Raw genomic sequence first — 27,392 nt, 5'->3', positions numbered from 1 at the left:
GCTCATCTGCGCGGCGGGCCGGCGGCCGGCGGTGGGAGGCAGGCTGCGGGCAGCGGCGGGCGCACGCACGCACGGACGGAGGGAGCCGGCCCGCCGGGGCTCCGCTGCCCGCCGCGGCCGGGCGGGCGCAGATGGGCGGCGGCGGCGGGGCGGCGGCGGCAGCAGCAGCGGGAGCGGAGCGGCGGAGCGGCCGCTGCTGAGCGCACCCGCGCAGCGCGCCGCGCCATGCGGAGCACGCCGCTGGCCGAGGGCGAGCCCTGGCCGCGCCTCTGCGCCGCCGAGCTCGGGGGGCTGCGGCGGCTGCGGCGCAAGCCCGGCTGCAAAAGTTTCCGCGTGGAGCTGAAAGTGCTGAGCGGGAGGCGGCCGGGGCTGCGCGCTGCCCCCCCGCCGCCCCCCGCCGCCCCGCCGCCCGCCTGGGGGCCGCGCAGCGCCGCGCTCGGCCCCGCCGCCGCCGCCAGCGCCTTCCCCGCCGCCCCGCCGCCGCCGCCGCCGCCCGCCGCCTCCCCGCGCCCGCGGCCGGGCGAGGCGGCCGGCGTCTCGCCGGAGATCAAAGCCCTGCAGCAGACGCGGCGGCTGCTGGCCAACGCCCGGGAGAGGACCCGCGTCCACACCATCAGCGCCGCCTTCGAGGCGCTGCGGAAGCAGGTACCTGCCGCCGCCGGGGCACCGCGCCGCCCGCCCCCGGCTCCGGCGGCCCCGGGAGCGCCGCTCCGCCGGCGCCTGCTGGGAGCGGGGCGGGGGGCACATCGCTCTGCGCGTTCCACGCGCGCATCGCCCCCCGGCCCGGGGCTGCGCGCCCTTTCGGGGACCCCGAGGGGTGCAGAGGGGTGTGCGGGGCAGGGCCGGCCCCCCTTAGCCCCGCGCCGGCGGAGGGCAGGGGCAGGAGCCTGGAGGGACGCCTGACAGGAGGGGAAGTCGGTTCAAAATGCCTGGAAGTACCAGCCCTAGAGCTATGCTAACACTCCAAATAAATAAATAAGGGCTTTTAATTTGCTTGCCGCTGGAAAGTTTTGGACGGGTTTGGGGTTTTTTTTTTCCTCCCCCCGGAGAGAGAATGGCGTGGAGGGGGGCAAAATGAAACAAAACCGAGAAGACCCTCTGAGGGAAAACCAGAGGGTGGAGAGGGGCGCTTGGCCAAGCTGGGAGCTGGGGTGATGCTCCTGTACCGAGAGCACGTGTACTTGCTAGCGCTGCTGCTGGGGTGAGCTGCCCCAGAGGGATCGCTGGGAATCCGGGCAGCAGTGTGCTCCCGTTGACTTTTGTACGGGGTGCTTGAGCCCCCGGGGGGCTTGGGGCTCCTGCTGCCGCCTCTGAAACCTTCTGTGCACCCTGCGTCTGCCAGGGTTAAGTTGTCGTCCCCCGCTGGTTAGTTTCCCATGATTTTTACTGTAGCATGTTCTTGAAGTGTGTACGGTGCTGGGCTTTCTTGTTGAGAGGTCTTGAAAACCCTCATGGTCTTCTGTGAAGGATAACGGATGTGTTCTCACATCTGGCAGGGTGGGGCTTCTGAAAGGTAAATGAAGTTTCGGAGAACCTCCCCCCATCACCTCCCCACCAAGTGGAAGGTGAGGAGAGAGCCAGAGAAGCCACAAGGTTCTTGTGCCTTCCTCACAAGGATAAATCAGTGCTCTGGCCCCTGTACTCAACCCTATACTTCTCCCTGTGCGTAGGCACCCTGTAGCAGCCCACTGATAGACAAAGACGTGCTGTCTCACAGTGCAAGCCCAGCTGTCCCGTCTTTTCTGCCTTTCTGGTAAATGCTGACGGGACTGTTCCAGGTGTGTAGGAAGGAGGAGACACACAGGGCTTGGAGGGCTGCAAGCTGCAGATGAGTCTGATTGTGAGAGATGCTGAGCATTACTTCTCCCAGGTTGGCCACTTCAGCTTGGTGGGAACAGCACACTCTGCTTACAGGGGGGCTCGCACCCCCAGGCTTTTGGCTACCATCTTTCAAACATTACTTACGCAAGCCATTCCCCAAGCGTGCTCACTTTAGGTCTCAGTATTGTTTCCTGCTCAGAGGAGCTCTGCTTGTTCCTATGTCCTACATGATGCCTGCGGCCCTTCTCAGTGACTGCTATGTGTTGGGAAGCTGCACCCCAAGAGTTAATTCTTCCCTGTCATCTACTTCTGCAAACTTCCAGCCCCGACCTCAGTAGGGAGCACAGGCTGGGACTGGGGCTGTATGTCAGGAGAGAACTGCTGATGAGCATCTGAACTAGAGCCTTTTCAATCACCACGCCGTGGTGGGATCTGACAGCTTCTGTTACAATCGCGGTCACCCAGTGTGTGCTGGATGCTGTCCCTCTGGTGCTGTGAGGCCACCCCTTGTAGCTGCTGCGGACTTGATATATTTTGTTTCTATAAGCTGCTCCCATATCTCGGTTGTTTGGTGACTGTATGTAACGTGCTTGGAAGTGTCAGTCTAATTCTCCGTGGACAGACATCTACACCACCAAAACCGCAAGGGGAAGTAGCACTGATTTCCCAAATCACTGGCAATCTTGTTCTAGGCTGAGCCTCAAGCAGAAGTCAGGCAAGCAACAAATTAAAGCCGCACTCTTTGGGGAAATGGGCAACTCTTGAAAAGCCTCAGATTCCTGGCCTTGGCCCTGTCTCCATAAATCATTTCAGCCCTGGGCTCAGCTGGGAGCCCGAAGAGCCTGAAGTTGCTGTCCTCTCTTCCCATGAAAGCCAGTCTCTAGGGTTAGCACAAGAACATACTGGCAGAGCTGTATTCACTCTGCAGAGAGAAAGAAATCATTCTCTGGGAAATGTTTGCTGTGAGGTTTTCCTAGCAATTTGCTGAGGGGTGGGCTGGCTGTCCCGACCATCATTGGATGACATTTGGATTCATTTCTTGTTGGGCTGCCAACGGCATGCTTGGTGCCGTACGTGACATCAGGTGACAGGCGGCTTCATTGCACATATGCGCGGTGCTGGCTTGTCACTCAAATCATTCACACCGGTGCCGGCAGAGAGTTTTTTGAGGAGCAGTTTGGATCAGAAGAGCAGGACGTTGCTCGCTGTCACCTCTTGGTCAGCAGGGCCAAGAAGCTGGAGTATGGAGAGGTGCGTCTGTAGAGGTACACACAGCCGAGAGGCTTTCTCTTGCCTCGGGTGAGCGCCGTTTTGGCACATCCCCGAGCGTACAAAGGGCCTTAGCCCCGCACAGGGGGCGATCCCTGCGTGCCGTCAGCCGCAGACCTTGGTTTACTGCAGTTAGTCCTCCGTCCCCTCCTTGTCATCACCTATCAGGCTCTTAAGCAGCTGGGAGGCTTTTCCTGAGGCACTGAAACCAATACCTCCCTGCAGCAGGGTGGGCGAGGAGCACAGGGGAATGCCACACTTGCATGCAGCCAGCCCTGGCCCCGTGCTTCTTTGGGAAGGGGTCGGGTGCTGGATGTGGAGCTGCTGAAGCAGGAGACCCGCTCTGCCAGCGGTACCCAGCACCCACCCATGCAGGTGTTGTCCCCATCCCCACCCTGTTTGGATAGATGGGGCTGGAGATACCCATCCTTGCTGGCACACATGAGATAAAACCCCAATGCCTGCAGGATCAAACCCACTGCGGCCACACCGTAGGGAGCCCGTCCATGCCTGGTGAGGAGGAGGAGGAGGAAGGGGAAGCCACGCTCCTCTGCAGGACACCCTCCCCACCTCCGCAGCCCACCTGAGGGTGAGTGACTGGCACACAGCGTGCCGGGCAGATGGGCTGACAGCGACGTCGCTGTGCTCCACAGCTGTGTACATATGGCACACATGTTTTGGCTTGTGTCAGCTAGCTCTCCAGATGGCAGGAAGGGGTGGGTTGCCTGCCCCCCCGCCCAGTTCGTGGTGGAGGAAGAGCCAGCCACGGTCGTTTCACAGAAGGAGATGCTAATCCAGCCGTGTCCCTGAGCACTTAGCTGTCCCGGCTCACTTCTGAGGCCGGTGCCCCCTCAGAAGTGGGAGGTGGACGGGCAGCTGCCAGCTTCTGGAAGCTGCCTGCTGTTGGGAGGGATGTGTCATTGCTGCTGTGCTCGCCCTGTGGTGTCATGGCCACCAGGAACAACGATCTCTCTCCTTCTCTCTGTATCGAGCTGCTGCCTTCAGCATAGGGCCATAACACTGAAGTGAGACTGAAGAGCAGATGCTCCTGAGATACAGCTCCTTCCCACTAGTCATGGCACTTGTGATCTTCAGATACTCAGTCTGGAGGAGATTTCCCTCCTCCCCTCAATCGTCCAAGCATCCTTTGTCCAAATGATCCTTCCACTGAGAGTGGGCTCCCAAAGCCAACAGCGTAGTTCCCCATGGAAACACTCACCTGCTCTAAAACACTTTGAGGTGGTGGAGATACTTCTGCTGCTGCCTTTCTGGGTGTCCCTCCTGGGTACTGCTCCTCTCCCCGTGACTGGGCAGCTCCTACCCAGAGTGCTGGTCTTGTGCCCTCAGATGCCCTGGCAGGTGCTGGTCACTGGGTTCTTGCACCAGCCCCACTGCTCCAGGACCCCCCATAAGCAACATGATGGGTTGTCACTTCCATCCTTTCTCTGTCCCTCTCCCTGCTGTTGTGGGTGGCCAATGAACCCAAACATCCCTGATGCAGAGAGATGTAGCACTGAGTTCACAGGAACCCAAGGTCATCTCCTCTTCCATCTGAAATGCCCTTGGGCTGGTGGATGTCCAGGTTCATGAAGCAGCACAGCCGTTCAGAGGAGACAAGATGCAACACCACCACTGCATATCTTCAGAGCAAATGCTATCCAGGCCAGGCCATGGTTGCCAGCAACACTGACTCCATTTTTTTGTCTGCAAATCCCCTTTGGCAGCAAGAGTCTCTTGCTCCAGCACATCCCAAGGGTGAAACTGAACCATCATTACAGCATGGACTTGGCCACCAGGTTTGCTCCTGGAGGCATTGTCCAGGAGGAGATAGCGCTCTCCACCGTTAGGCTGCAGTGGGCACCTGGACAAGGCAGCTCCTACCAAGATAACTGCACTCACAGGAGTTGCGATCGAGCTTCTCAGCTGTGCCGACAGACCCTAAGGTGGCAGCAAACTCTCCCTGGATGGACAGAGACAACCACAGCAGCCTTCCTGATCTGGAGCCTGCCTAGGCTTGCACATCTGGTTTCTCTCTGGAGCACTGCTGTCCAGCTCCTCCTCAAGAAAGCAACTCAAGCCACAGCGAGCTAGAGTCTGCGCTGAGAGCAAATGTGTCCACAGACATTTATTTTCCCTTGAAGTATATTGGCGTTTTTCTAAATCTTTTCACCACTGCGTTACCAGGGACCTCTCTCTGCCTTAGCAGCTGACAGCCTCACTCTCTGCACTCATGTGGGTTCTGGAGATATTTTAGGGTTTTATAGGGCTTTTTAGCTGCTGGAGTGGAGGTTTTATCCCCCCACCAGCATCCTTTCACTTTTTGCTGCTGGCATGCACGTGGCCGCTGTGGTTTGTCGTTAAATCAGTGCAGAAAAGACCCTGCTTGCTGTCATCAGGAGCATGGTGGGACATCGTGACCGGCAGCCTCAAGGGCACGGGAGGAGGTTGCATTGCTGTGGGGTGGCATGGGGGCAAGCTGTCTGCAGGGGTTTGAAGGGACAAGCCAGGCAGGCAGGACCTGCGGCTTGAGCAGCGCCTTAGCCACAAGCCAGTGGAGGCTGAGACTATTCTGGGGATGCATCATTACGTGCTCGTCCTCTTTGTGTGTCATCCCAAAGGCAGCTGTGGTTTGTCACCTCCACAGGCGGGACACCGTATGCGACTAGTGTCGCTGGCGTGTCCTTACTATGGGGTGGGGAGGTTGAGAGCCTTCCTCCATCACCTGCTGACATCTCCCAGCCCTGTTCCCAGTGATTCATCCCCCCAGCAGGAAACCTAAAATGCCTTAAAACCCAGCTCCTGAAGACAAACCTCCCGTTGGAATTCGCTGGGGGCGACAGCTGGGTGGGAAGGTTTGGCCCTGCTCCACGATGGCAGTTAGAGAAATTCTACTGGACTTTGGGAGAGCCAGAGCATCCTCCACATGTTACTCGCAACGTGCGGTACCACTGCTGCGTGTTGTCATCGCACAGCACAGCGTTAACCAGAGCATCTCAGTAGTTTCAGCCAGTCTGGAGTGACGCTTACAGTTATTTAGAGCCCGGTTGGGGCAGAGCGGGGCAGCACTGTGGTTTAACAGCTAAAGAAGATGACAAAATACTGGCCTGAAGCAACACAAGGGGAGAGAAAATAAGGGAGAAACCAGACAAAAGGACAAAAATCCTGAAAACAATGACTGTGTCACTAAGAACAGGGCTTGTTTGCTCCCTTGGCTGCTGTCTAACTGATTTTATCCTCTGCTACAAATCTGGCTTCTGTCAGGAGGTATTTGCTCTGCCTGCTGCAGCCACCCCAAGTTAACCTCTGTGTTTTCTTACGGCTCCTGCTGAAATGGAAGGAAAGAATCTGCTTTTCTCCATTGGGCTTTGAATCCAGCCTCTGCTCCTTGCCTTAATCTGCTCTCAAATTCCTCTCCAGGCTTCGGTCCCTATGTTGGAGAGGCGGGATATTTTACGGTACCTTTCAGCACAGCCCCCCGGGCTCTTTGTTCCTGACCTGCGTCTCCTTCAGTCCATGCCATGTGTGCTCACAAAGTGATACATCCCACCCTGGTCCCACTGTGCACTGTCCCCTGTGCCAAGCAGGGATGCAAGCAGAGCCACACATGTTGTGGGAGGGTTGTGCTCCTTGCAGCTGGCCACAGGCTCAGGGCAGCTCCTGGGTCTAAGCAGTGATGGCAAGGGAGTGGAAAACCTCGTGGTGTCCAGCAGTGGCCGGGGACTGGAGAATCACCAGGGCCAAGCTGAGGCTGGTGTAATGCTGTTAGCTCTGGTGGACCTTGTGCTCCTTCTAGTCCCCAGGTGAATTAGACCCATTGGACATCAGAGATGGAGATGTCCTGGATGGAGATGGAGATGGAGATGTGGTACTACTAAAATGTCACCCAAAAAAGCGTTTCCCCACTATAGTGCCTGAGGATAGCCATAGAGATTTGCTGTGCCCAATGGCCCTGGGATTTCATCTGTGATGCCCCAGTAGTCCTCTGTGTAGTTGTCATTTTGGGAAGTGGTTCCAAGAGCCCACAGTAAGGTAAGAGCTTTGCTGCAGCCCAGCAGTGCGCTACTTTTCATGCATGATACTGAGAGCATGTTGCACGCCCTGGGGATGTTGCAGGAGCCTTTGAGCCTTTGGATGTAAAACATCCAGGGATAGTGCAGGATGACTGTCCAAAACAGAGCAGAGCCAGGCCTGGGGCAGTATTAATCAGACTGCCATTTGGAAGAGATCCCCAGGGTGAACTCACCCAGCACCACACCTAGGTTTTGTTTGGAGGAAGCCAACTCATGCTCCAAAGAGTGAACTCATGTTTTTGCAATGTGAGCGATGGGGGAGCCAGGAGCTGGGAGGGAACCAGGAGCTGGGTTATTTGACAGCGTAGACCCACCCAGGAGGCGAAGGCGCCTTGGTCAGGACTAGTGCTCCTGCCTGAGTGATGATGCTTTTGTTCTCGTTGGCGTTTTTAAGCTAGGTTTGGTCCCTGGCTGGATGCTTTGCTGTCTGTGGCAAGGCAGGGATGAGGCTTTCCTTCAGGCTGCTGTGATCATTTTGCTGGAATGGGGCTGCCCATTCCCCACCATTGCATTCTGGTTGCAGAGAAACAAAAGCCTCCCACAGGCATGGTATGAAATAGCTGCCTGTCGCTGGCTGGAGTAGAGCTCAGTGGAGTATCTGACACCAGGTGCCCACAGATGGTCGAGGGAGGGAATTCTGCCCCTCTACTCCACCCCGATGAGACCCCACCTGCAGTACTGCATCCAGCTCTGGAGTCTTCAGCAGAGGGAAGCCATGGACCTGTTGGAGCGAGTCCAGAGGAGGGCCACACAAATGATCAGAGGGATGGCTGAGAAAGTTGGGATTGCTCAGCCTGGAGAAAAGAAGGCTGCAGAGAGATCTTGTTGCAGCCTTTCAATACTTAAAAGGGGCTTATAAGAAAGATGGGGACAAACCTTTTAGTAGGGCCTGTTGTGATAGGACAAGGGGGAACGGCTTTAAACTAAAAGAGGGTAGATTTAGACTAGATACAAGGAGGAAATTTTTTATAGTAACAGTGGTGAAACACTGGGCCAGGTTACCCAGAGAGGCAGGAGATGCCCCATCCCTGGAACCATTCAAGGTCAGGTTGGACGGGGCTCTGAGCAACCTGATCTGGCTAAAGATGTCCCTGCTCATTGCAGGGGGTTGGACTAGATGGCCTTTAAAGGTCCCTTCCAGCCCAAACTAGTCTATGATGCTGTGGGGTCCTTCTCCAAAAGCACTCCCCTGAGAACCATGCCATTTACCCACAAAGCAGGGTCTGGCCTTGCTGGGTTTAAACCCGTGCTGTGCTGCCCTAAAGGTCCAGTTCAGTGTAGCAAGCACCAGTGGCACGGAGGAGCCATCAATGCAAGCTGGTGGCTGCTGTGCCACGAGCAGGAGGAGAGGTATTTGGGGACCAGGGCCATGCAGCAGGCTCTGTTGTTGCATGTAGGAGCAGTCTTGCAGGCAGCAAAGCTGCCTGTCTGATAGCTGCAAGTTGCTTGGTGGCTCTGAACCACACAGCATGGTTCTCCTGGGTCCTAAGTTCAGGCATTCCATGGAAGCTGTCTACTTCCATGGTGCTGTTACTGCAATCACCACATCTGCCCACTGATAACCAAGTGCACTGGAGGAGTCTGGCAGGACTGTGAAAGGATGGCCCAGCAATGCTTGCAGGCTTTTCCATCGTACAGCTGTATAAATCGTCATCGTCCCACCTGGGGTGTTAGGAGGACTCAGGGCATGTAACTGTCAGGAGCAGGGTAGGGAAGCCAAGTCTCTTGCTGGTGAATCTGAACACACTGACTAGCCCATCAACAAAGGGGTCCCCCAGGAAGTAGGAGGACCCATATGTATTCATCTCCCCCCTGGCACTAGGTGGAAAGAAAAATGCTGGTTCCAAACCCTTCCTAAACATGCTCCACAGCGTAGCACATCTTGAAGACAGGCAGTGATCTTCTGGACAAGGCCTTCAGCTTGTTAAGGCTGTTACTCATAGAATCACAGAATGGTTTGGGTTGGAAGGGACCCTTAAAGATCATCTAGTTCCAACTCCCACCATAGGCAGGGGCACCTTCCACTTGACCAGGTTGCTCCAAGCCCCATTCAGCCTGGGCTTGAACACTTCCAGGGATGGTGCATCCACAACTTCTCTCCTTCTCCTCCCATTAACTCTGCAGACAACCAGCTCTGGAGATACTTTGGGATGGTGAGAGGGAGAGCGCTTGTGCTCAGGACCAACATGCAAGGAACACCAGCAGTCCTGCTGCCCCAACCTGCTGCCTTCCCCTCAAGGTGCCTTAACCCCAGGAAACATCCAGCTCACCCCCGGGTAGAAGGAGGGATGTACTAAAGCCAGAACTATTAAGCACTGGACATTCCTATGAACTTTCTGGCAATATTTTTGGCAGGAGGTGCAGCACAAACAATGAGACAGTGCAATTGCACTGTGTGTTTGGACACAGGGAAGGGGCAGCCAAATGCTCTCCTGGGGCAGCCCTGATGCGTTTTAACTCCCAGCATAAAAATAAAATAGATGAATTAGCAGACGGGTAAATTCAGCAGCTTATTATGTCACGTTGTGGAGAAGCTTGCTGTCAGGAGACTTTAGCTTACACAGCATCACCAACAGGGATGTTTCTCTGCCTTGGAGCCACCATGTCTTCTCTGCAGTACCCGGGGGGGCCAATTCTGCCCTGCTTGACCCTCATGTGGAGGAAGTCTATGCTGCTGAGTCCCATTTCTAGCACGGTAAAAGAGAGGTCTGGACCCCAGCACTCAGCACCCTTCTTCTAGTATTTTCATGCAATGTAAAGCAGAGTGGACTTGGCTTTACAGACGTTATCTGTACAGATCCAGAAAGTGTTTATAGAAGTTGTATCGTATTGATAAGGACAGTGCTACCCAGCCAGAAGCTGAGTGGTGTGAACTGGCTTCATGCTCATCAAGTCCATGGGATGCTCCTGGTTGTTTTCTGCAGACCCATCATGGTAAACATACCCTGCATCCTCATATGGCGGGGGTGGTTCTTGTACCCTCTCACCCATCTTTTTCTCTAGTTGTTCCCCCACCCAGTTGTTCCCCCACCCCATCCTGCAGTCTCCTTTCCTGTTCCCTGGGTGAGAATCAACTCCAGGACGATGTCTTTGGTGGGTGGCAGTGACCCTCTGGGGAGCTGCAGCGGAGCCCTGCCTGCCTTGAGCCGGCTGGCTGTGGGCCAAGCACTGCTGCGGTCAAGCATGCGCCAGACTTCCCGCAGACTTGCCAGGGAGCATCTTCAGTCTTCCAAGGGTACTGCCTCTGAATCACAGACGTCAAGGATGGAAAAGACCTGTTAGATCACATCCCGTCCTATCTTCCTGCCAAAGAAGGGCTTTTCTGCACAGGAATATGTCTCAAGAGCGTTCATCTTGCATTGCTTCAGCCCCTGCCAGCCTGGAGATCACTGATAAGACCCATGAGACTCTTCAGAGCCCTTTGCAGACACAACCAACAAACATCCTCTGGCTGAAGCTCTGGTTCCTGCTCGCCCCAGCCCACTGCCGTGCTGATCTCCCAAAGCCAAGGATGGTGCCAGTACCCTTTCCTTTCTAGCAGACAGCTGCATTCCTTCGGATCGGTGTGAAATTTCAGCTGCAGTTCCTTCCTAATTCCTTTTAATCATTGCAAATATTGCAGGCAAGATGCTGAGCTGTGCTGCCGCTTGGCAGAAATCAGTGAGGTCAGATAAGGGAAATATTTTCATTAACTGCACAGAAACTTGAGCTCTCCCCTGGTTCCCCCTGGCTCTGGATGGACCTGCTCAGCTCCCCTCTTCACAGCTTTCCCACAAAAGCCCTGATGTCTTTCATCTCGGGCACGATGAGTAAGTAGGTGGCAGAGGAGAGGGGTTGGTGCTCACCAGGAGCATGACAGATGCCTGCTCACATTACTTACTGCTGAAAATCTGGGTAGTGCAGACCCCGTGGGAGCCGGGAGGGTTACACCTGCGTGGCCACACCAGCTGCAGGCATTTTTCCCATTTCTAAGATGCTCTCTCTGTTTTGGGTTGGATTTTGAAGATTGCTTGGCAGCCAGGTGTGTTATCGACACCCTTCACTCCAGCTTGTTGCAAATCTGTCCCCTCTTACCTGCTGGCTTTATGTTAAAGAAAGGATAAAACCAGAGTTCAGTTTCCCCCCACCTCCCCTCACGCCCTGCACTGCTGCGTGGGGAAGCTTGAGATCTGGATCTGAAAGAAGTGGCTCATTCCTCTCTCAATTTTCCATGTTTAATTCAAAAGGAAGCATTAAAATGGCAGAAGCTGAGCCAAGACAGGGAGGGTTCCTACAAGATAGTTATTCTAACATTGTTACCATGGCAAAAACTCTTATCTTCTGATGCTGGTGCCCCACACCCATCGTAGCGGTGTCTGAGCTGCTCAAGGTGAACCTCTTGTGTATGGGGCAGCTCCAGTTTGGACTTTGCTGCAGCATGTGGGAAAAGTGTTGTGTAACCCCAGTCAAGGGTTTTGTCAACTGTGTTAGCGCTGAAATCTTTCTTGGAATTTGTAGCAAATATGTCCTACAAACCAGTTTGGGTTTTATTTAAAAAAAAAAAAACCAAAAACACAAAAAACCACACAAAGAGTAAAACAGATGAGGAAAAAAAGACATTAGCCTGCCTGCTTGTGTTCTAACTGGACAGCGTCTGTGCATCAGCCTCAAGGATTTCATGGTCTATTTTCCTTCCACTTGATTTAACTTCCTTCTTGCTCTAATTCTGAAATTATTCCCACATTTCACTGAATCCTTCCATTTTAGTTTCCATCTTGCTTTGGTCTTTCACGCTGCTGTTTGATCTGGGATCTCCACTGTTCTTGTTACATCAGCATCAAAGGAGACTTGGATGTTTCTGCTGCCCAGAGCTCTTGCTTTCCAAATAACTCTCAGCTTATTGCATCTGGGGGCCAGGTATTATGGTCTGAGGGCAAGCGCAGCTGGTGGGTGCATGATGCTGGCAAAGAAGTGAAGGCAAGGATTTAGAGAGAGATGTTGTCAGGTAAAAAGGGGCCCTTTGTGCCACCAGGCTCCAGCCATTTCCAGCTACCCCTGCAGGGCATTCTGGAGCGATGGGCACAACACTTAGCCTCGCCTTTTTGTTGACTGCTAGCCTTACAAAGAGTGTCTTACTGGTGGCATCTCGAATCCCATGGGACACTTAGTGCTGTTTTCAGCAGGAGGGGCATGGAAGTGGCTCTGTCCCTTCTTGGTTGGTATTACTAGCAGAGAAGCGTCTGCTCTCTGCAACTGCCACCTGAGGTCGATGCAAGCAGTGGCACTGAGTATTCCCAGAGAATAAATAGATGCCCTGTGGTATCCCTGCTTAATGCAAGGGGGGTTGGACTAGATGGCCCCCTGAAGGGCCTCTCCAACCCAAAGTATTCTATGATTCCTCACCTCCTCGGGGGTATCAATAACAGATGTTGTGTATAAAAAAGGCCATTTGAAGCTTGTTGGCTTGCTTCTGGAGAAGCTGGATACTGCTGGGCACCTCAGCTGTATCATAGAAGCCAAATAGTCCATAGGGTCGACAGCATGAAAAATCCACATGTTCATGGATAAGGGTGATCCAACCGATTGTGCTTGGTTTGGATTTCCCTAAGGAGTATGGCAGAGCTCCTCCCTAGGAGCGTTTGAAGAAACTGAGCAGCTTGGGCAGAGTGCGGATTAGTGACCCGTGGGCAGGCAGGGAACGGTAGGTAGGGAGAAGGGGCCGGTTCCTGCAGGGAGGGTCATCAGAAGTATGAGTTAGCTTCCACACAGCTATCTGCTGAGGAGGTTTGGTCTTTTTCTTCTGGAAAAGAGTCTGAAGAGATGATGGAGGACTAAAAATGAGGGGGGAAACCAGGGGCTGTGCTTCGAGTAGGGAGTTGGGTTGGAGACCTTAAATGTCCCACCATATGAAATTGTGACTGTGTGAGCTCTGCTGCCAAGTGTGTTTATAAATGATCTGGGAAGGTGGGTGAGCAGTGCGTAGGAAGATTGCTGGCAATACTCCAGCAAAATGTACTGATATTTGCTAAAGGTAGTGAAGATAAGAATTGCAGAGGGATCTTATGACTCTTAAGTGGCTAGGTAATGATATGACAGATTAAATAAATACAATGTAGATAAAGTGAAGTGATGCATATGGGAAAAACCATACCAGATTCCACATAGGAGATGATGGACCCTGAGCTGACCGTTATCTCAGAGAAAAGAGACCTCAGGGTTTCTGTAGATGATTCAATGGAAGTCTCAGGTCAGTGCCTGGTAGTGGTCACAAACTGAATCAGGAGTTATGAGAAAAGGAATATTAAACAACACAGAAAACAAAAGCATCTGTTAGATAAATATGCAGAGCATCCACAGCGTGCCTAATGCTGTGTGTTGTTCTGATCCTTTCAGCTCCAAAAGGACTAGGAAAGTTTCAGGGAAGAGCAACAAGGGTCATCAGAAGTATGCGTTAGCTTCCACACAGCTATCTGCTGAGGAGGTTTGGTCTTTTTCTTCTGGAAAAGAGTCTGAAGAGATGATGGAGGACTAAAAATGTGTCACAGAGGAGGTGGATAAAAATCTGTTGTCTTCTAGTACACGAACTGGGGGACCTCAAGTGAAGACAGTGGAAGCCAAGTTCAAAACAAGCAAAAGGAGGACAGTGTTATATAGACTGGAGAGAAAACTTTGCAAAAGTATGTTGTGCATGCTCAAAATTGACAAGGGGTCAGCTTACCAGACCAAATTCATGGACAAAACAGATCTATCATGGGTTGCTAAATAAAGGGAAGGCACATCTAGCTGAGGTCATGGATCTGACGTTAGTTGGAGCCTGACAGAATACTTGGGGAAATCCTATATATGCCTGAGCTGTTCTGCTCCTCCTTTGGCATCTGCGTATGGCTGCTGTGGGGTTCGTGGAGGGAGTGAACCCATCTTACCTTATATAAAGTCAAGGATATCACTCCAGGGATGAGCCTAGCTTTGTGTCTGTGTGGAGGAAAGAAAACCTGAGGCATGAGCATGGCAAGAAGCATTAAAAAACCTCCAACCTTAAACAGAGTGTGACACCCTAGATGGATGACGAGGCTGGAGACTGGTACAGAGGCAGATGGTAGAGGGACATTGAGGCATTCCAGTGATTGTTGTAGTATAAAAAGTTAGATTGGCGGGCAGTCAGACAACCTGAGTGGCTAGGATGGGTTTCAGATAAGCACCCAGCTCCAGTTTCCCGTAGGTGATAGACTCTTCCACATTAAAGGCTGAATAACCTTTAGCAATTTTGCAAACTAGCAAACAGGGCATAAAGCCTGTTGAACTCAGGAGATGTCTCTTTAAGCTGGACGTGCTGAAGCTGTGTACCTAAAATTGAGCATATGTACTGTTTTGCTGGATTGTAATTGCAAAGCAATCAAACCTTCTGCAGCAGGGAATTTATACAGTTCCATTATTGAGACACATACTGTTTAGTTTGAATTGTTTGAATGTTTCACATTACGCTAGAAATCTTCAAGGATAAAGATATAAATTGCTTAAGATATGGCCAGGGCTCTGAACCAGGCTCTGGTTTGGCCTCTTCTGGGAGGTGAGGTACCGTGGTGGGGTGTTTCAGCAGGTAGGAATTGCTACCTCTGGGTCCTGCTACAACAGCATCATGGTGTTGCACAGGCTGGAAATCACAGTCGATGCTGTTTGAGCACAAAACCACCAGGCTGTGTGATATATTTGCTCATGCTGCCCTTATCGCCTTATTCTTTAAGACCTGTGATGGCATTGGAACTACTTGCAGGGAGTAAGTTACTCAAGATGAGTAACTGGGTGGCATGAGGGTTGCAGCTTTCTGAAGAAATCAGGGCCTCTGGGAAGCAAACCGAAGGGCAGGCAGACATCCCAGGCCGTATCCTGCCATCGCATTTTAAGCAGAACTGCCCTGCTGAAATCAAGAGGCTTCGTGCTGCTTTCATCCCCATGGAGATCAGCGGGGGAGTTCTTCTTAAAAACCTGTTGGGACCATATGGCCTTTTATCGCTAGGGTTCCTATTTGTGTTAAAAACTGCTAAGAAAATAACCTACAGTTGTTTTTCGTGCTTCAAGCAAGATGTTTTGTTTATCTATCTGGCCTAATTTTTAATTTATTTTTTTTTTCCCTGTTACCCTTTCTAGGTTCCCTGCTATTCTTATGGTCAAAAGTTGTCCAAACTGGCCATCTTGAGAATAGCCTGTAACTATATCCTTTCCCTGGCCAGACTAGCAGACCTGGATTACAGCGCTGACCACAGTAACATGAGCTTCTCTGAATGCGTGGAGCAGTGCACTAGGACCTTACAAGCAGAAGGAAGATCTAAAAAAAGGAAGGTATGTTACAGCCTCCCCCACCTCGCCCCCCAAAAACCAGTAAAAATTACAAAAGGGGGAAAAAAAAGGGGAAAAAAAAGATAATACAAAGCTGTTTCCTTCCTTTCTCAACCTCTTGAAATATTCCTAATTTTTTTATCCCTTCCTTTCTCTCTCACTTTTTCTCCCCCATCCATCTGATCTCGTAATAACCACATTCCTCTCTAATCAAAGGCTTTTCTCTCCTCCCCATCCTCCGCGCCGGGCCCTTCCTCTCATTAGTCGCCCATCGTGTGTTTTAACACAAGCGTGATCCTATTAGAGTCATCTCGGGACTGTTACTTGTTAAACCAAACCAACCTTGAGTTGCCTTTTGGAGCCCATAAAACACAGTCGCCTGCCTGTGTTTTCTGTTTTGTTTAATCTAACACTTATCTCCGAGCAAAATCGCCGGACAACAGGGGGAAAAAAAAAAAAAAGTAGCTAATGGAGACGTTGTATGTATAAACACATTAGAAAGATGTATGACCTGAAGGACATGTGGGTATCTTGAGGAAACAACGTTAAATCTAATTACGCCTTGCATTCCTTTAGGTTACTTAACACTGAACCAATTAGGTGAAATCATTGTCAAGAGGCGGGGGGAGGAAGCGGAGAGTTCTGCCAGTTTTCCTCTCGGAGAGTGACATGGGTGAATTAAAGGAGTGATTGATGCCTTTGTTCGGGCCTTTATGACAAAAAGAGTTTTGTAAACTTGAATTGAACTTCCCCCTGCTTTCTGGGCTTACTTGTCAGGCGGGATAATAAATCAGTGGGATTTTAATGGATGAATGGGCAGCAAAGCCAGGGAGCAGGCTCCTTCCCCAGTGTCGTTAAGATCTGCCTCTGATTCGGGCAGGTTTCCTCACTTTTCCTCCTCTTTAGCCCAACAAATCATCCTGCAGCAGTTCAGTTTATAAATAAACACAATAGCACACTCCCCCGTCCCTTCCTCTCACTGTCACGGGCTGTATTTATGCCCCCGGAGCAGCAGTGCCAGGCGGAGATGTGGCACCGCTCACCCACGGCTGACAGCACCAGCTGAAACTGGGGGGTGCGGCGGGAGCTCCTGGGCATGGCCCAAAACTGGGCGTTCTTTGTGGGGTCCGTAGTGCTGCAGTCAATGGTGTCTCAGGGACACGGATGTGATGCCACCAACCCTAGGGCAAGGTGAGAGCTGAGTCTTGGGTCACCTACCCAAGTCGAGATAGGGGAGAAGAAGGGGATGAGCATCCTTCTTGGGGCTTTGGCAGATTGCTAGATGAGTCTTGGATCCCCTCCTCAGTCGAGATAGGGGAGAAAGGGATGAGCATCCTTCCTGGGGCTTTGTCAGATAACTAGATGGGTCTTGGGTCCCCTCCCCAAGTTGAGATGGCAGGGGAAGAAGAGGGTGAGCATCGTTTTTTGGGCTTCAGCAGATTTATGGGCTGGTGTTCAGGCCTTGGGTGCCCAATGGGCTGAGACCTATTGTCTTGGCTTATGTAAACCAACACAAGCTTAAAGAGAGAAAACGCGGAGCCAGATTTCAAACGGCTCCAAATCCCAGGGTGTTCACATCTGAGGGTTAGGGCTGGGCCCATCCTTAATTAAAAAAATAAATTAAGAATTAAAAGCCTTCCATTTATGGCGTTTGTTCTCTAAAGTTTGCTCTGAAGCGGACGCGTAGAGAAAAGCCCCAAGCCCATCGAGAGCTCATGAACAATGAAACTCTCACAGGGCATCGGCACATTCCTCCTCCCAGTGGGCCACCACTGATCCACAGAAACAGCGTCACGGAGAGAAAAGCTGCCTTTTCTCCAGGTTCTTGAAGGACACCCACCCTAAGCCTTCTCCAGAGGCCCTCTCCAGAAAGAGAGCTGGGCTTTGGACCTGGGGCAGGGTCTTGGTCCTTGTTTTTCTTTCTGGAAAGTGTCTTGCAAATGTATTTCTGCTGTTTGGGAAGGCCCAAGTTTAGGGCAGCCCAGGAGCCTGTGGATAGCCCTGACTGATAGGTATCATTTTATTTCCAGCAGCATTTGCTCAAGTGATGGCAAGAGCACATTCAGCTGATGGTGAAGCCAAAACCAGGAGGTACCACTAACACCAGTAGTTCCCAGTACATAGGAACAGGGTTGCAAAGCATGTGTTGGGAGGACTCATCTTGGTATCTCCTGTTCTCCTTGAGCCAAGCAAATTGATGGCATCATGAGCATGAGGGAGGGAAGTGGCATTGTCAGAGGGAAATTATAGATCCGGGATGGCTGTGCAGGGAAGATCCAAGCTCTGGATGTCAGGTGGTGTGAAGGGATGTCTCTCCTGGGGGGTCTCACACGGGCAGCTGGATGAGGATACAATGGCTTGGCCCAAAATCGCCGTGCCCTCATTAATTTTGAAATCGGCACGTTTTTCTAAGCTGTGTGTGTTTTTAATCAGGTCTCTGAAACCACTGCTCACTAAGCAGTTGCTCTGAATGATCAGCTTTGGGGTGGTTGTTATATTTTTGTTGTTGTTGGGTTTTGAGTTTCCTTTTTTATTCTCTCTTTAAAAAAAAAAACAAACAACGTTGCAAGCCTGAGCCGAGACCTCCGCTCCCTGAGCTGTACCATTGGGTCCGCAGCACCCTTATCTCCTGTCATCTCCATCTCATTGTGTCTCTGCCTCTATTGCTTGCTCTTTCAGCTCTGTGATTGCAATGTGCTATGGCACCGTAAGCTTTTCACACAAGAAAGTAGCTGGTTGGAGTTTGTTTTGGCAGACAGGGGCTCCAGATGTTGCATTTGCTGGATTGTGTGTTGCCTTTTGCTTTGTTTTTGAGGGTGAATTATCTGCTGTCCCTAACATTAGGTTGTTGTTCAGACTTTGCTGTTGCAATAGGAAATTTAATGGGTGTTTTGCCCCCCTCCTTTCCACTCCATTTTGTTAATTAGAAAAGTTGGCTTTAGCCTTTCAATCTTGACTAGGGAAAAAAAAATCCCCTTTCCAGTCCTAACTACAGTTAGGTTATACAGTGATTTTAGTTGTTGCAACTGAGACTTGACTGAGGGTGTTTGGTGATGGGAGATCTCGTTTATAAGCAGCAAAGGGGGCAATTGAAGGGCTTCAAATGCCTTTTCCTTTTTTTAAAAAAGCTATATGGGGGGGTGGGGGTGAATTCTGAAGGTAGCCTCATTTTTTTGAAGATGCCTTTGACTTGGTCATAAAAGTGATCTGGACTAAGCCTTGCCCATCACTGTGCATGCAAGAGTTGCACCACATTGGGTATTTGGGTTGCGACACCCGCAGCAGAACCCCAAGTCCTGCTGGGGTCACGCTGATGTCCTGGGAAAAGGGAGGGATCTGCCCTTGGCTCCAGCCAGGAGCATCCTCTGGCAGCACTGAGGACACAGCAGTGACAAGAGGTGGATCAGAAAGGGGAGTCCCAAGTTTCCTCATCCCTGGTGTACCTTGTTTCTGCACAGGACATGGTCCTGAGTGACCAGAGACTGTCTGAAAGCCTCACACGAATTTTGTAGGGTTTTGGATCCAGTCTGCGGTTTGCATAGTCTCTTTTTATAGCCTGTTCCCCCCCAGGGCCAAATTCTGGTGCCCTGCAGGAAGGCGGCATTACGGCTCAGGGTTAGGGCTTTAAGGTGCATGGCCGGGTGCTCTCCCTGGGGATGGGTGTTCTTGTGGGTGCAGAGCTGTGCACTGCAGCCCCCCACATCCCCCAGGCCCACAGGGTCCAACCCCAGGGCTGTGGGTAGACCTTACCTCCCTGCCAAGCAGCACATCCACAGCCCTTCGGTCTGCACAGAGCAGGATTCCACCGCTAACAAATACCCTATACAACACACCCAACACTGAACAGAAAACCTCAAACTCTTAAAAAAAAAAATAATCCAAACACCCATCGCAAGGTTCATTTTCTTTTCCTTCCCCTCCCCTCTTTGCTTTTGATTAGCCCTCGTGCTAGGCAGCAACATCGCCGCGGCCATGGGAACTAAGCTGGAGCAGGGAGGGATGGGTGAGGGATTTTTTTTTTTGCTTCATCCTCCCCCCGTCCCGGCTCTTCTGGCAGTCGCAGACTCCAGATGTTCGGAGCGCGAGCTGGGAAGTCCTGCTGGCGCCACTTGGGGCAGAGGGCAGGGGAAAGGCACGCGAGCTGGAACCCGGAGTACTCAGTCACTGCAGGACTTGGCGCATTCCCCAGCTCGCTGCTGGCACATTCCCCAGCTCTCTCCTGGCCATCTGTTCCAAAAAAACACTTTCAGAACCTCATCATCACTCAGGATACAACACTGCGAGCAGCTGTTAGCGAGGCAGAAGGAAAAAAAAAAAACCAAAAAACACACACACATTAAAAAAGAAAAAAAAACCAAACCATGCGAAAGGTCTCTTTGTGAGAGAGGAAACTGGGTTATGAATAACAGGCAAGCAGTTGGAGCTCAATAAAAGTTTTCGGCTGGAATTTAGTTTCTTGGGTTTGTGCCTGTGTGTATGGATGCGACCAGACGCAAGGAATTAAAAATTAAAAATGCTCTCTATATGTGTGTATATATATTCCATGATAATTAAATGATAGAGAAGCATATATGGAATGAAAAGCCGCTCTATTTGTTGCAGTTTGCTGCACTAAAATGGCTCACATTATGTATGTAATTATTGCATTATATAAAATAGTTATTGTGGTGTTCTGCCATGCCTTGATACCGCCTCATTGCTACTTTACTAAAAGCAGAGCTCCCGCTGTAGGTAACACTTACGCCTGTTGAAAAATTCAGAGGCGGGCATTCTGCAGGCGTATTTCCTTGCAGGAGTGAACAAGTTAAGTTTTTATATTATAGGAGAGAAATGGTAGTGGCAGGCTTGATTTGTGTGGCACTGAAACTATTCACTTGGAGCGCTATTTTTTTTTGATAACACTGTATCATGACTCGTGATTTACTTAGACAGAGCCCCGAGATAAAGCCACAGCTCCCACCCCCTGGTCTGCTCAGATGATCTTGGCTGCTGGGGCTTGCTGTTATTGATCATCTGATATTGATTATTACAACACATTCAGAGCCAGCACAGTAAAAATCTTGATGATCTGCGTGGCATTTCTTCCTCGCCGCTTCCCATCCCATGTGGAGAGGGGGGGTCTGATAATGAGGTTCGACCTCCCTTTCCCTGCAGTTTGACTTAGCAGAGGTTCCTCTTTAAAAATAGCTTCATATCCCTGCTAGGACTTGCAGGCGAGAGCGGGCAGCCAGCCAGTCTGCTTCCCCACGGCCGCCAGCTCCGGGCCCCGGGGAGGAGCTGGACCACAGGAGAGCAGCGACCCGCTCCCAGCCATCCTGTCTGCCTGCAGGACGGTGGGATGGCAGCATCCCCAGGTGGGGGGTGCCTGGATCTGCCTGGCCATGAGTTATCCCTGCCCTGTGCTAGCTGAAGGATTCCACACCGCGGGAACACACCTGCATAAAAAGAAGGCAGTGAGGGCGTAGTGAGGCTCAGTAAGCCCATAGTGGATTCTCATGCTTGATGCTTGCATTGATCTGTCCCTACAACACGAAACAGCAGTTGTAGGTGGGACACGGGTGTGAGGCGAAGGGCTCAAGGCAAGTTCATGAGCAAGTTCACCCAGTGCTGGGCAGGGAGGCAGCTATGCATATCCCCGAGGGGGGGTGAGCATCAATACCCCAAAGAGCAGAACTGAAAGGTTTTCCTTGCAAAAAGGATGTGAAGTGGGACTCTGCTGTTGTATGACAGCACCCCAAAACCCCCTTTGCTTTAAGGGGTGTTGGAGCAGTCGCATTGCAGCATGCAAAGGCTGGTGCTGAGGATTTGCTGCCATTGTGGGAGCAGGGTCCCAGCGTAGGCTCCATTCCCTCTCTAGCAAGAGTATTACCAAGAATTAGGTAAGATCTGCCCCACATGTATCAGGTAACTACAGCAAATGTGAGCAGAAGAGACAGGAGAAGCCCTGGAACAAAGGCTGACTCAGTTCCAGAAGCGCTTTGATTTATAGAGATTGAAATGCTCCAGGATGCTGCAAACTCACCAAGGTCTTTGGGCTAGTTGTCAAATTCAAGAGCCATGGGAGTTATGATATTAGATTAAAGCAGACCCTGGTTAATGCATCTGTCTTCAGAGCTCCTGGCTGAATGGAAAAGGGTGGAGGGGGAAAGAAAGGAGCCTGTTACCACCTAATGTAAACCGTGGCCAGTGGTGGGCAGCGCCTGGAGACTGACCGAGTGGTGCCAACGAGGACTGCCGAGCTCCTCCATCGCATTGCAGAGGGATCTCTCTGTTCCCCTTTCTTTTTCCTTCACCTCAAAGGTACAGCACAACTGCCCTCACCTGCCCTTGGCTGGTTTGTATATACTCCCTCTTGCCCCTCCATGCCTGATCTTCCCCAATTCAGCGTAGAGACCTGCCGCTGAGGTCCCTCTTCTTAAAACCGTCCTGCTTCCCAAACGCCACCAACGCTTTTTATCAGCATCCAACACCCTGTGCTAAAGGGCGAGGTCTCACTGAACAAAGGCAGGAGGTGTTAACTGCAATCTCAGGTCCTGTATTTTCAAGACTTTAAAAGAGCACTGGAGGCATAAGAGAGAGGGCCGGTGGCTTTGGCTTAGGGCATGAGGCTGCTATTGCTGGGTAATTCGTTCCTGCAGTGGAAAAGATTTCGCTTGCTAAGGCTGCTGTTCCAGATGGGAACAGGGGGGATTTGTCTCTCTGCTGTCTTTTAATATTAATGAGAGCAGTCATTGCTTCCCTCCTTTTTTCTTCTTTTACATTTTCTTTCCATGTGGGTTAAATTAGACAGCCGACTTCTCTGTTACAGGTTATTAATATACATTATTTATTGTTGGAAAATAATTTTAGGGGGTTCCCAACAGAAACGTTTGTGATACACAAGGCTGTTTATAATTGTCCCACCTAAACCTCATTTATTCAAAATCCCAAATCCCAATTAAGGCCTTGAATTAGTGCAGTAGTTTCTGTATTCTGCTCTGAGCAGCACTAGGTAGTGTCTTACAGTCAGCAGAGACACCTCCTTATTGATAATAATTGCAATAACGAGCTCTGTTTTCAGATTTGGTGTGTGCCAGATGTGAAGAGTTCATTACTGCTTATGTAGAAGAGGAACCAAAGCAGGCTGGGACTGACAGTAATGTTTATCTGGGGACTTTTATCACTGGGATGCGCTGGGTTGCAGCCAGCCCACAGGTCCATCCTGTCCTCCAGTGGAGCTGCACAGCCAAACGCCTCCTCCACCATACCCAGATGGGCTGACCCCAGCTCCAGGGGTCTGGGGTCTGGCAGAGATCAGCATTTCTTGCATGGAGGATGACCTGGGCCCTTTGAGCAAAATACTTTTATCAAGGGAAATCCTGATGATTCTGGGGCAATCCCGTGCTTCCCAGGGTCTTCACTTCACAGGAGGGGGTAACAAGGTGGATTTTGGGTTCCCCAGCCCCTTAGCCTGGTGTGGGTGCTCAGCTGTGGTGGTTGGTCTCGCAAGCAGCTACTCTAATGATAGTAATAAAATAAATAAAATAAACCAAACCAAAACATCAGTACATTAGTAATATTTTATACCTTAATGCTACAGTATACAGTAACGGAAAAGGAGAGGCAGTACAGAAACAAAATGGATTAAGGAAGAAATGTTTTTCAGGCCAAGCTGTAAGGAGTTTGCCCTTTTTAAGACTGTCAGAAGGATGGCTGATCTGTCCAGGGAATTGATGACCATGTCTAGAGGACCTTCAGGGGCCATACTGCACCCTGAAGGCTCTTAAATCCACTGGCAAAAAGCAAGAAACGGTGCTTGGACTCGGTACATGTGATCTCATTTCCAAGTTTCTAATTCCTAAGTTACTTAAAGAAGGATTTAGGAGCCCACGTGATGAAGGCAGTTTGGACAATGGTGATGTGATCTCATGAAAGAGCAGGCCCCGAGTATTTTACTGTGTTTTGAACTATGCTAACAATCATTTGTGGGTTATTTGTGGGGCTTACTTTAATGTTAAAGGGGGTTTAGATGAGGGTTTCTCTGTCTGAAGCTGTTGTGCTTTGGAGCTGTGCATTTTCCCATGGACCTGACTGTAATACTCCTTAGGCAAATGCAATTACCCAAGTACATCTGCTACAGCCGTGACTCACAGGGAGATGCGCAGGCACAAAGCACAGGTTACAGTCCTTGCGGGCTTAGAAGCCACACATGCAGAAAAGTAAATGCAATAACTAAAATACAGAAATAAACCACATCTCCTGCGCAAATCTGGCTTGTTGCAACTCCTTTGCTTTCTGAGATCAACTCCTGAAACTGAAAATAGACGCAAAAAGCTGCAGGTCTTATCAAAAGAAGGTATTTGCCATAATTTTTAAATTTTCTGGCAGGAGCTGGAGCCTAATAACCTTGTTGTGCTTCTTCCCCAGACCTTCCTTGTCCCCCATCTCTGCCAGTCCCTCTGCTTTATGCAGGCTCTGGCACCATTGTGGCACCTACAGGTGGTTGCTCTGCGAGCCCAGCTCTTGAAGATCTGCACGTCTGTGGCCAGTGTTCCCCAAGGACACCCCAGTGTGTGCCAGTGACAGGCATTTGTGCAAGGAGCTGCTGGGACACCATGTGCTCGCTGTTCTGATGGTGCATCTTTCTCTTTCCAGGAGTAACAACCAGGAAGGGAGGATTCAGAAGAGCTTCCAGCCAGAATTGCATCTGTTCTTGGCAAAGGCTGCACGATCCAGATGAAGACTGCAAGCAGCTTTTCTACAGAAACCCCTTTTTGAGATGATGATTGGCCAAGGACCTTTCTTAATCTCTGGAACAGAAAGGAAAAAAAGGAAAAGAAAAGAAAGAAAAAAAAAAAAGGACAGGGATGCTTCTTATTGTTGTTAAGCCAGCCACCTTTTAGTACGTGCAATTTATTTAGCACTTTTCCCTTTGCTTAACTGGGAAATGTTACCCTCTCAGCTCATGTGTACAGTAATTTTTTGTTGTTGTTGTTGTTGCTGTTGTGCCAAAGATTTGATGGAGCTTCTACACTGTGTCTTATTTTTGCCTTAATGTTAAATCTTTGAGCCAAAGAAAAGTCAGAGGTGCCATTCAGATGGTGGTGAGCAGGCCAGCCAGCTGTCAGTGACAAATCCGAATTTCTGAACCCTTCTGTGAGTCGCCTCTTATTTCTCCTGCCCACACTTCTCTGCCTGCAGCCCTGGAGCCAACGTTCAGTGTGGGCAAGAGCTGGGACAACACCGAATCGTGCTTCAGCGTTCAGGTTTGCTTCTTTCTTTGAGCGACTCCGTATTTCTGCCTTTTGGGCAATTTCCTGATGTTCCTTCCTGTGCGACACATCCACAGGGTAGAAATACTGACACAAAGTGAGAGCTGAAACAGGAGCTATGAATTTTATTTTTTTTAATAAATAATTAAAATTAAATAAGCAAAAGCTAAGTGCCATGTAAAGCAAAAAAAAAAAATTAATAGAAAGTTCAGCTAGGCAGAATGAAATGCAGCAAAAAAATTCAGTGGGGGTTTCAGGTTTGTGAAGTCGGTTTTTTCCCTGGGGTTTTCCAAGTGGTCAGAAACCCATGTAATGCAAAAGCATTTGAATCCTATACTGTACCTTTCACTTCAAATTGAAGTAAAAAAAAAAGAAAAGATTGAGAAACATTTGCTTGGAGTAAGCAGACGTTATAGGTAATGCAGTTCATATGCAAGACATCTGCTAATGATGGGAGGACAGAGCTCTGTTCAAGTAAAAAAAAAAAAATGGGTTTCCAAACCAAGGAGATTGAACATATTTTGTTTCCCGCTCAAGGGGAAAGGTTATTTGTGAGGCCAGATTTGCATGCTGGCTACTTCAGCATAAATCAGGTTCCCGGGTGTCTGACTTACTTCAGTCTAAATCTGGCTGGGCATTGCCAGGCGCTGGGGAGGGCGAGGGGCTGGGGCGGGCGAGCATCAGCAGGCAGGGGAAGGGAATCATCTCTGTTCTGCTGACATGGATGCAAAACCTGAACTCCTCGGTGCCTGCTTGTTTATTTCCCAAGCTGAGCAACTGGCAGATCAACACCAAGCAGGGGAGCCAGTGTGCAGAACCTGAGGTCACCAAAGCAGGGTCTGTGACTGGGGGCGCCAGGCTGCACGGTGAGGGTCTGCTCACTGCCAAATCCCCTGGCCCAGGAGAGGATGGGCAAGCTCCCAGCAGGGATGCTCAAGACGTCTTCTACTTGATTTCTGGGACACACAGGGGCTGGCTGTGTCCAAGCTCCCTCCCAGGAGCTCATTCTACTGCTCACCCTCCACCCTCACTGCCGGTCATTATTAGCAGCCCAATAAAATACATTTTTAGATTGTCATTTGTATTTCTTTATTGAAGCACAGTTGTTAACCCTGACTTTCGTTACATGCATTAAAGCCAGCTTTTTAGCTTGTAATGGGAGAGGGGCTGAGCTCATGGACTGCAGGAGACACTCCAGGGCTGTTTTCACCCGTGTCAAAGAGTTGGGTTTAAAGTGCATTTGCTTTCAAGACCCAGCAAGCAGTTGGACCTTGCAAATGTGGCCTAGCCACAGAAAACAGTGAGAGAAAGGGAACTGGAAGGCAGGAGAAAACCATCATCACAAGATGACCTTAAAGGGGGAACTGCAATTTTTGTATGGGGCCACACTGTAGTTCTCCTGTCTGGGTTTCGAGCAAGAGCGATGGGGACAGCTTGGGGTTGTCCCCACCCTGGCACACACAGACTAGGGAAACACTGTGGGTATTTCTTTCTTTGAGCAGAGTCAAACATTCACCAAGCGTTTTCAGTTTGAGAAATCCCATCATATTTTAGTCATGAGTTCTGCGGTGGCTCTCGGTTTGTGAGAGTTAATAATTAGCAGTAAGGCAAGGTCTGCAGAGAGAGTCAGTGCTATGATACTGCTGATACACTATTTACCTTTTTTTTTTTTTTTCCTTTCAGTGCCTGTTATAGATAAGGAGTTTACTGCAAGTACATAAGTCACAAGCTGGGTGGTATCATCAGTTTGCAGCTGGGGCTTCAGGTCACTCAGTGTCCTTTGTCCCCCTGATTAGGGAAACATTAACCCTTGAGATCAAGTTGCTCGTTTACAAATTCCCAAATTCACTTTCCTTAAACATTCCCTGCTATTCCCAACCTTACCGCTACCTGCCAGTAAATGCAGGCAGAAAGATAGTCTCTAAAAGTTAAAAAAAAAAAATGAATTGGTTTGCTTGGTTTAAGTGAGCAAGGCTCTGCAAGAGGCTGTATGGATGCTTTTACATCCCAGCAGAAGGTCAGGCCAGGCGAGAGGAGCAGCAATGGCCATCCCTAACGCTGCTCCATGCTTCTCAGCCCAGATCCACCAGCCCACTCTGACAACAAGAAAGATAAATTTTTACCAAAGGGTAGCAAGCCTGTGAGCTTGAACACGGTCAGGGAGGTGATACTCATGTTTCCTGGCTGGGCACACACCCAGTGTCAGCCGAGGTAGGAGCTGACCTTGCCTCACTCCTCCCCAGCAAACACACCAAGTGATCGCTCTCCTCGGCCAATAGCAAGGTAATGATGTTTGTATCATGCTGGAAAAGCAAAACAGCCCTCATGCTGTCACCTCCCCGGGATAAGCAGTGCCAAAGCCTTTGCTCCTGGTTGGCACCGGCCCCCAGTCCACGTTTTGGATGGGAGGGCACCAGGAGCCCCTGTAGCGCAGCCCCCACGCGGGGTGATCTGCAGGAGCTCAGCTGAACATGACCCACCACAGGACAGCAGGGACATGACGTTCATTAGACAAAGGGAATGCTGAGAGGCCAGTAGGATTTATATGTGTTTTTCCCAGATGCTGAATGCCTTATTAAACTAGAAATCACACACCAAACCCATAACATCTCCTGGACATAAGGTGTTGCACCCCATTGCTCATACCGCACCTGCTGCTGGGATGCCA

General features: G+C 50.6%; 1 protein-coding gene across 1 annotated transcript; it reads left to right on the top strand.

The window, feature by feature from the left end:
- Nucleotides 1–25,802, top strand: ATOH8 (atonal bHLH transcription factor 8). Its single transcript, XM_040591755.1, has 3 exons — nucleotides 1–645; nucleotides 15,285–15,476; nucleotides 24,108–25,802. The coding sequence occupies exons 1-3, from the start codon at nucleotides 226–228 to the stop codon at nucleotides 24,111–24,113; spliced, it is 618 nt and encodes a 205-aa protein (XP_040447689.1). The 5' UTR covers nucleotides 1–225; the 3' UTR covers nucleotides 24,114–25,802.
- The last annotated feature ends 1,590 nt before the right edge of the window (nucleotides 25,803–27,392 follow it).

The sequence above is a fragment of the Falco naumanni genome, chromosome 1 (assembly GCF_017639655.2).
Source record: "Falco naumanni isolate bFalNau1 chromosome 1, bFalNau1.pat, whole genome shotgun sequence".
Classification (NCBI taxonomy): Eukaryota; Metazoa; Chordata; class Aves; order Falconiformes; family Falconidae; genus Falco; species Falco naumanni.
Note: the sequence above shows the minus strand (reverse complement) of the source record. Positions and strands in the feature narration are given on the sequence as shown.

Coding starts and splice junctions, on each gene's coding strand:
- ATOH8 (XM_040591755.1), top strand. CDS start 226: ATGCGGAGCACGCCGCTGGCCGAGGGCGAGCCCTGGCCGCGCCTCTGC. Junction 646..15,284: donor TCGAGGCGCTGCGGAAGCAG/GTACCTGCCGCC, acceptor TACCCTTTCTAG/GTTCCCTGCTATTCTTATGG.